At 40.0% G+C, this 9999-nt stretch overlaps 1 protein-coding gene across 1 annotated transcript in view; it reads left to right on the forward strand.

Annotated features, from left to right (window-relative positions):
* Window positions 1-6148, forward strand: part of LOC109921474 (ribonucleoside-diphosphate reductase subunit M2) — an 8264-nt gene extending 2116 nt beyond the window's left edge. The window contains exons 5-11 of the mRNA XM_048596951.1: window positions 1336-1452; window positions 1568-1701; window positions 1791-1885; window positions 3958-4091; window positions 4677-4781; window positions 5433-5546; window positions 5630-6148. Coding sequence (XP_048452908.1) covers window positions 1336-1452; window positions 1568-1701; window positions 1791-1885; window positions 3958-4091; window positions 4677-4781; window positions 5433-5546; window positions 5630-5782 — 852 coding nt within the window. The 3' untranslated portion in view covers window positions 5783-6148. The remainder of the gene's footprint in view (window positions 1-1335; window positions 1453-1567; window positions 1702-1790; window positions 1886-3957; window positions 4092-4676; window positions 4782-5432; window positions 5547-5629) is intronic.
* The last annotated feature ends 3851 nt before the right edge of the window (window positions 6149-9999 follow it).

A 9999-nucleotide genomic window follows, 5' to 3' on the forward strand; every position in this document is an offset into this window, starting at 1 on the left:
TGGAGCTGGATGAACACAGCAGGCCAGCAGCATCAGAGGAGCAGGAAAGCTGACGTTTCTGGCCTAGACCCTTCAGTAATTTATGAAGAAGGGTCTAAGCCTGAAACATCAGTTTTCCTGCTCCCCTGATGCTGCTTGGCCTGCTATGTTCATCCAGCTCCACACCTTGTTATCGTAGTTGTCTGAATCATCTATTCAACTTTAGCGTGCTCTGCACTTCCATTATCCAGTCACCCTCTCTGTGGCTTTTCACAATCGATGTATTGGGAGATGATCTCCAACCCTCTCCATAGAATTTATACAGTGTGGAAACAGGCCATTCGGCCCAACAAGTCCACACTGATCCTCCAGAGAACATCCCACCCAGACCCCTACTCTTCCCCTTTAACTTGTTTCTCATGGCTAACACACCTAACTACACATCCCTGAACACTGGTCAATCAACCTTACCTACACATGTTTACACTGGGAGGAAACTGGAGCACCTGGTGGAAATCCATGCAGGCATGGGGAGAATGCACAAACTGTACGTGGCCAGCTGCCCAAGACTGGAATCAAATCCTGCACTCCGGTGCTGTGAAGCAGCAGTGCTAACCACTCAGCCACTGTGCCACCCCACCTTGCCTCTTTTTTCTGAATGTCTGATCACTAAGCCATTGAGAAGAGATATACTGGCACTGGAGGGGGTGCAGAGGAGATTCACTCGGTTGATTCCAGAGTTGAGAGGGTTGGATTGAGGAGAGACTGAGTAGACTGGGCTTATGCTCATTGGAATTCAGAAGAATTGAGGGGAGATCTTATAGAAACATAAGATTATGAAGGGAATAGATAAAGTGGAGGCAGGGAGGTTGTTTCCACTAGCAGGTGAAACTAGGACTAGAGGGCGTCGCCTCAATATAAAGGGAAGCAGATGTAGGACTGAGGTCAGGAGGAACTTCTTAACACAAAGGGTTGTGAATCTGTGGAATTCCCTGACCAGTGAAGCGGTTGAAGCTACCTCTGTTTTTAAGGCAAGGCTAGATCAATTTTTGAACAGTAAAGGAATTAAGGGTTATGGTGAGTGGGCGGGTAAGTGGAGCTGAGTCTCAAAGATCAGCCATGATCTTATTAAATGGCAGGGCAGGCTCGAGAGGCCAGATGGCCTACTCCTGCTCATAGTTTTTATGTTCTAAATGTATCCTGGGTGCTTGCAATGACATGTTGTGCTTGGCTGACCAGTGGTGCAGCACTCTAGTGTAATCTTTTTGTAGTAATTTGGACCTTTTTCTGTGTGTATTTAAATGGATTTTACCCCTGTTGTGTGAAAGTACTAATGCTTGGAAATTGTGCTAATAGGTTGACCTTTCTAAAGATCTCCAACACTGGGAGTCCCTGAAACCTGAAGAGAGACACTTCATTTCTTATGTACTGGCATTCTTTGCAGCAAGTGATGGCATTGTAAATGAGAACTTGGTAATGCTTTTCTTGGTTGTGTTTTTTTTTATTTTGGAATGCCTTTCTTTAGGATAGTAGATGTCTTCGTTTGAATTGAGCATTGGTGATCATATTGTATGTAATCTCTTAATAGGTGGAACGTTTCAGTCAAGAAGTGCAAATAACTGAAGCTCGTTGTTTCTATGGATTCCAAATTGCTATGGAAAATATTCACTCTGAAATGTACAGTCTTCTTATTGATACTTACATCAAGGATCCTAAGGAGAGGTAACTGGATTCTTTTGGGGTTCAAGGTGCGCTGGTTACTTGGCTCATTTTAAGCAATATTTTACAAATCATCGTGTTTCCTTTTGTAGGGAGTATCTGTTCAATGCAATTGAAACTTTACCTTGTGTGAAAAAGAAGGCTGACTGGGCACTGCGTTGGATTGGTGACCGTCAAGCAACATTTGGTAAGGGCAGTGAGTCTATATGGAGGAGAAGCAAACAGTATTTTTTTCTCACTAAGATTGTTTTATCATTCAACAACTGGCAACATTTATTGTTTATCACAATAGGTGCCAATTATGTACAGCCACCTATACAATAGGTGAATGGCACCTTCAATCACTCTGAAATGACAAAAAGTAGGCTTTCCAAACCTTCACAGAATTGTACATGTTTCTTTTCCGTTCAATACCAAATTAACATCCGTATTTAGCTGTGAATGATACTTCCTTCTCAGAACTTTTCTTTCTCATTAGGACAGATCTTCCAAATATTTAAATATCTCAAGTGATGTCAAAAGCAACGCTTCTAATGTGGCTCTGATCATAAGATGTCAGAGCAGTAGTAGGCCATTTAGTGTATCAAATCTGGTTTTGCTCCACTAATCATGCTTGATCTGATTAAACCTCAGCTCCACTTTACTGTCCTCTTTTTTAAACATAGAATTCTGACTGTGTGGAAGCAGGCCATTTGGCCCATTGAGTCCACCCAAGCTCATTCTTACACTTCCTGTGGCCGATCCACCTGACCTACACACTTGGACTGTGGGAGGAAACTGGAGCACAAGAAGAAAACCCACACATGTAGGGAGAATGTGCCAACTCCACAGTGACAATAGCCCAAGGCTGGAATTGAACTGGGTCCCTGGCACTGAGGCAGCAGTGCTGACCACTGAGCCACTCTCTTTGATACCTTATAGACTTTTAACCAGGAAGGGAATCCTTCTTGGCCTTGACTGCTGTTGCCCCCAACTTCTACAGCCTTCCTAGATGCAGAATTACATGGATTCCTACCCTCATGATATTCCTCTCCCTGAAGCAGGAGACTGCTTACATTATGCCCTTTATTATCTCTCTACCTGCCCTATTAAGTCCCTAAGAATCTTTGCTTCAATAAGTTTGCCTCATATTTTTATTTTTTGGCTCCACTAAGTAGTGACCAACTTGACATCTCCCAGTCTTTATATTCCTCCATACCCAAGATCAACCCAGAATCTTCTCTGGACTGCCTCCAATGGCAGAATATATCTCTTTGAATGCAGGGTGAAGTTGATTAGTACATAGTTTTGGCATATTTCCCTATTTTTGTATTCATTCTCTTTTTTGAAATAACAGCCAATATTCAACATATAGTTTCATCTGCCAAGTTATTGCACACTCACTTCAGCATGTATCCCTCTTGACTGCTTGTATCATGCTCATCACTTGGCCTCTTGCCTATTTTTGACATCGACAAACTTTGATAGTAATTCATTTGTCTCCAGTATTAATACTGTAAATGTGGCATCAGTGCTAATCCCTTGGATTTATCAAATACCTTTCCAAGAAACAGTACAACCATGGTTACACTAAATCTGTTCTGCTTCTTACCACTGCAAAGAATCCCACTTAACTGTTTGAACAGTGTTTTTATAGAATGCTGACTCTGATATGTATTTCTCAATATTTTGCTGTAGCACTGTTTACAATAGACTAGCATTTTTTTCAATGACCTGTTAAGCTATCCAACCTGGTTATGGTCTCCTTCCCCTATCAGGATTTATCCAGAGCTTAAGGATTCATGGAAGATTGCTACCAGTATATCCAGTATCTGAAGCAGCTACTTTAGGTTTCAACCTATGTGGTCCAGGGACTTATTGGCCTTTAGTTTCTCTAGCACTTTTTTTTCTCTAAAGATGTTGTTGTATTTACTTCCAATCCACCATCTGCCCCTTTAGTATTTTTGGAATGCTATTAATTTCCTTTACTTAGCATCAGACTTTGCGGCATTTAATCAATTGCTATTTCCTGAATCCTGATTTATTAATTTCCCGATCATCCCTGTTTAAGGGGCACTGTTACCTGGAGTTTTTTCCATGTCTTTTGACATTAATGAGATCACTTTGAATTTGGCCATTCGTCTCTCCTTGATGTGGCCAGAATTTAGCAATGCAGTAAGAGTTGTTTGTGAATTGGTATTTAAACTGAATTCTGAGGTCTGATCATCACATAGTGCTTGGATTACACATGAACATTTGAATCCGCTTATCTTTTGGCAGGAGAACGAGTCGTAGCATTTGCTGCTGTCGAAGGAATATTTTTCTCTGGCTCCTTTGCTGCCATTTTTTGGTTGAAGAAACGAGGATTAATGCCCGGGCTAACATTCTCCAATGAGCTGATCAGCAGAGATGAGGTATGATATGAATTAGTTGTGAATTACATGCATTTGATCTTTGCATCTTGGATTTAACTAAAATCCATGGTTTCCTAGAGCATAACTCAAACTATTCATTGGTGAAAATGTAGTTGTGTAACTTGAGTGAGGCCCTTGGAGGTTAGCCAAATACTTTTCCTCTTTTGGTTACTCATGAAAGTGTCAAGTTTTGGGTAGATTTTTGTACTCTGCACAATTTATTTCACTTCTTAACCATTGTTTTTAGCAGCCTGCCAGTTCTTTATTGCATGTTTCTGTATGAGTCAGTGAAAAGCTCTCATTTGGCCTCTGAAGACACTGGCAGGCCATGTGGTTATCTCTACATACTCTAGTCTGCTTGCTATTCTGGAAATAGAAGCATAATGTTGCTTTAAATGGATTTTTTTTTTTTCTGATCACCAATTATATCCTATGATGTGGCCCATGATCAAGAGTTGAATATTCCTTTTGAGCTTTAAATTGGCTTATTTTGTTAGTACAGCCACCATACAAAATTTGACAATATAAACTATCTTTTATACACTGCTCTGTAGTAATTCTGTTATTTGATTTGCTCTATTATAGGGTCTACACTGTGACTTTGCCTGTCTTATGTTCAAGCACTTGGTGCACAAACCTTCAGAAGAAAGGGTACGGGCAGTCATTCGGGACGCTGTCCAAATTGAGCAGGTAATTTTTATCTTTGTCTGCATTACAAGACAATTTTTCATTATTTTTATGGAAAGAAAAATACTGTAACACCTGGTTATCTGTCCAGTTCTAATTTAGTTAAATACTTATTCCTGTATCACCTTTTTAAAATAGTCTCTGATTGGCCCAGAAGTGAGCTTTTAGGACCCAGTGGAGATGGCACAAGCTTTAGCTGGCATGAAGACAGTGGCCATGAGATGCTTGTCATTGTCTGAATACAGCATACAAGAACAGAACAAGTGGTGACTCAGTGCATATAAATGGTCAAGGAGATGTATTTCATCTCCTCACTTTGAATTGCACTGTTTCTCCAGCAATTACAGTAGCTTCCCTGGCATTGCTCCTAATGGCTCTGCACAGTCTGTTGTTTATCATGGCTGTGATTTTGTCTTTTTTTTTTCAGCCACCCCAGTCCACTAGTGAACAATTAGCTTACCTTTCCTTACTCTTGAAAGCAGCAGCGTATTGCATCCTACCATGTCTCCCAGCCCTGTACAATCGAGGCTATGGAGTTGTAACTTGCCACTAATGTGTGAGTGAAGTTCAGCTTCCTGGAGGATAAGTCAGTTGGAGGGGGGGGGGGGTAAGATGTAAATATGAGGAATTTAAATGTGAACTTTTTTCCCCCAGGAATTTCTGACAGAATCTTTGCCAGTGAACCTGATTGGGATGAACTGCACCTTAATGAAACGTTACATTGAGTTTGTAGCTGACAGACTGATGTTGGAACTGGGTTTTAGGAAGGTATGTTGCAACCAGATTAAATCTATAATAAAATGCCAAGTTCTCTGCACTCAAATTTATGACTTTGTTTTTCCTTTTCATAGATCTACAAAGCAGAGAATCCATTCGACTTCATGGAGAATATCTCACTGGAGGGCAAAACCAACTTTTTTGAGAAGCGAGTTGGCGAGTACCAGAGAATGGGTGTGATGGCTAATACAGCTGACAATTCATTCACACTGGATGCAGACTTTTAAAAGGACCTAGAGAATTGCATACGTCTGCAAAACTATGGGGCACAAAACTTGAGTCTGTAGTCCTGCATATCACTGACTACATTTGGCTAATCGCCTGTATGATCTATTTCAACTAGAATTGCACATTATGTTAACGGGTTCCAAGAAAAAGGTGGGAGGTGTTTGCATTACTTCTGAACATTTTAGTGTGAAATTGCACGGTTTACAACAGTCAACTACATTGCACCGGCATTTTAGTGTAATTTTTTTTGGTTGTGAGTCACTTATTTCAGCAACCAGCTCTTTTGTTTCATAAACATTTGCAATAGTTTTAATGTACATATTTTAATGAAAATGCACTTTCTAAATAAAATTCAAACTTTTTTACCTCTGTTGTGCCTTGCTTCACTGACCAGTTACAGCACCTGGCAGGGGTTTACATTCATCTGATTAGCAGAACAGAAACTGGTAGCCATGAGGGGGAAAAAGTTGGAATAGACTTGTTTGTTTGTTTGTTTGTTTGTTTGTTTTTGTTTGAATTTGCTCTGCTAATCAATTGGATCATGGCTGGTATACCTTCCCGTCATCCCCTTCCTACATTCAATTCCTCCCTTCCCTTAGTACTTAACCTATTGACTTCTGCCTTGACTGACTATTCAAAAACCTGAGCATCCCTGATTATCAAATTCAAATGTCTCATTTGGCTGTTCTAATAGTTTCATCCTCAAATGAGTGCTAATTTGCCTGAAATCTGACTGCTTCATTTTGAGTCCTGTTACCATTCCCTGTCTTTTATTTCAGAAAAAAATCCATGTATTAAAATTGGGGAAATTCTGGAAAGTCCTCAAGCTGCCAGAGATTGGGACCATTTAGCATTAAAACCTGACTTTCTAATCAGGACCGGGGAGAATTGAAAATGGTGTTGAGGCATTGGAAAGTGTTGAGTACAAGCAAAAAAAAAAGGACCAACTGAGCCAAGGTGGAAGGCAGGAAAGATGAATCTTAGTAGGTAAAGATATTTTATCATGTTCTGATGTGTTAACACCTTTTTAGTTTTATCTCTTTTAAAAAAAAAAAGGAAGTGGTTGGGACTTGAGCTCAGGTTAGTAAAACTGCCACTGCAGTGAGTCTTAATTGGCTCAGTTATATGTTGTAAGCTTTAAGGAAGTAGTAAGGAAATGAAGGTCATTGCACATATAGGCTGAAGGTTACAGAAATTGTTGGAAAGAACTCCCTTACTTTATAGACACCTGACCCCACTCCGAGTCTGCCATTTACGAGGCACAGGGCGGGAGAGTGATGGAATACTTCACTTGCCTGGATGAGTGCAACTCCCAACAATAATTGAGCCTCCAGGATAAAGCAACGGATGTGACACTCAATCAGTACGGCAGTGACAGGTACTATTTACAAGATGCACTGAAGCAATTCACAAGGCATATTTCAACTGCATCTTGCAAACCTGTGAAATTTTACCAAGGAAGAAAAGGACATCAAATATATAGTAGCATTACTGTTCTTTTGTTAAGAGGTCAAAACACAAGCTCTCAATTGTTCAAAATTTAAGTAAATCCTTATTACATTAAATCCTGAAGTGTATTTTTTTTAATGTTACGAATTAATTGTGTGATATCCCCAACATAAATTCTACATTCACTCTAAATTTGCACTACCTTTAACAAGTGATTAATTCGGTGTTTTTTCTTTTTAGAAATGATCTTGTATAAACTGTATGATGTTGGCTTCAGTAACTTCTGAAAGTTGTGGTATCCATATTAATTTCACCAGCATTGCCCCAGCTAATGTATCACACACAGCAAATAGTCATACACGGAGATGTGGGCAAATGACCCTAAGAGTATAGGAACAAGAGTAGGCCATTCAGATTGTTGAGCTTGCTCTGCTATTCAATTATATCTTAGTTGATCATCCACCTTACTGTACTAGCTTCTATCCCTTGACATTATCAGTCTGCAGAAATCCTATGATTTCTGCCTTGAACCAATGATTGAGTCTTCACAGGCCTTGGAGTAGAGAATTCCAGGGATTCACCACCCTTACTGAAGACATTTCTCATTCTCAGTCTTATATGGCCTACCCCTTCTGCTGAGATTGTCTCCTGGTTTTATATTTACCAGTCAGAGGAAATAGCTGCGTCCATCTTTCCAAGCTTCGTAAGAATTTTGCAAGTTTCAATTAGGACGCCCTCATTCTTTGAAACTTTATAGACCTAGTTGCATTCCCTCAATGGCAAGTATATTCTTCCTCAGATAAAGGAGGCTGCGAGGAACATTTTAAAAGGAGGGTAGGTGGTTATGTGCAGACGCTTAAGGAAGAAATTCTTGAAAGCAACTGAAAACAATTAAATCAAAACTCAAGCTCTCTCAATTGTTCAAAATTTAAGTAAATCCTTATTACAATAAATCCTGAAGTTTTTTTTAATGTTACGAATTAATTGTGTGATAAGAGAGATGAGTATGGTGCTTTGTGGGTGATATGCCAGTCATAGCTGAATAGCTGGCTGTGTATCCAATCTGAGAGCTTTCAATGGGAAGGTTTCAACAGTGCTAAGTGCATGGGGTGAGGTGAACCGATGAATATGAGGTCTCGTGCTTGCTAAAGATTATTAGTAGCTGAGTGAAAGGGGTATAATTAGTGGATGCAGTTCTTTGAGACTAATAGTTGGGGGTTGTAAGGGTGTGACTTTTGAAAATTCATTCATGGACCTTGAGCAATTGTGTGAGATCATTACACTTCTTCCTGTGCTGCGTGCAGTTTCCTGGAGTTACAGTGCTGGCATTGACCGCTGGAAAGACAACCACTCTTGTCCAGTCTGCCAAGTGTAACAAAGGCTCCGATGCTGCAATGTAGGGTAAGCTTAGAGGACATTCTCTATCGTCTTTTGCTATTTCCACAATTGCTCAGAGCCTCCTCAGGAACCAGTTCCAGAAACTTGTTGCAGCCAGAACACAGCTCCCCTTGGAGAGGCACAGTCTGATGTTATAGAATGCAGGGTGGCACTCATCTGGCAGGAACCTGAAGACTGAAGCCATTCGGCAGCCCTTATAGTACTGGGCTGCACACCAGTATCATTGCCCTCCTGGTCTAATCTATTTTCTCCCTTGATGAGTATAAATTAACATTTAATCTTGAGGTCAGTTCTGCTGCTGATGGAAATGTTGTAAGCGAATTATTGTTTGCTTCAGTCTAATTACTATCCGTATCTGGCCTTTATATAATCGAATATGCACACACTGTACAGTAGAGGGTGCTGTTTGCCATCTCAGTTTATAGTGTGGGATGTTCCCATTGTTAACACAATTTTCGAATTTCAGTAATGTTGAAGGATATGTTTTGTTTATGTAAATTAATAAATGGTTCAATTAAAGCAAGGCCATTTGCTTTTTATTTTGTGTTTCTTATCTGCAGCAATATTGAAACATTGTATTTGTCTGGACTGCCTGTTAAAGTTGAATAGCTGGCATTGTTTCCATGCACTTGAATGATAACAAGGAGTCTGTTTTAACTTGTGGTGCTAATCTTCACTCAGTGATAACACCGACACCTGAATCAGAGAAAAGGTACTGGGAAAACCCTAACATCGTAATGGTCTTTAAAAAGGGTTAGAGAAATAATGGATGCATTGGTTGGAAAATTGCTTGAATTTTTTTAAAAATGACACAGTTAACCAAACATCTGTCTTTAGGAAAGTGCTAGAATGCATTACTAAGGAAGTAGCAGCATGAGATTTTAAAGCAGCTGAGCATCACTGTCAGACAGAGTCAACATGGTTTTATGAAAGGGAAATCATGTTTGGCAAATTGTTAGGATTATCTGAGGATGTAACAAAAGGGATGCATAAAGGGGAACTAGCCAATATTTGGATATTTGGATTTCCAAAAGGTACTTGATTCTTTTTACTTTCTCCATTTTCTCCCCTATGTAACTGCACAGAGGCCGGCATCCTGTAGCCAAGTCCCCCTTTATTTACATGTGCACAGTACATGGGCTCTGACCAGCCACCTCAAAGCTAGTCCCTAGACTGGGGAGACCCTATAAATCTCTTGTCTATTTTTAAATTTTTAAAAAATTCTCCCACAATACCAGTGCACCCAAAAGGGCGCCAGCAGTAGAGTTTATATTTTCCCCACGTTACCTGTGGCTGTGTGTGCAGTGACTCAGTAAAATGACACTATTGTGTAAGAACTTTATTCTGTATTTTCTGTCACCAGAAAAAC

Source organism: Rhincodon typus, chromosome 5 (genome assembly GCF_021869965.1).
Source record: "Rhincodon typus isolate 14 chromosome 5, sRhiTyp1.1, whole genome shotgun sequence".
In the NCBI taxonomy this organism is placed as follows: Eukaryota; Metazoa; Chordata; class Chondrichthyes; order Orectolobiformes; family Rhincodontidae; genus Rhincodon; species Rhincodon typus.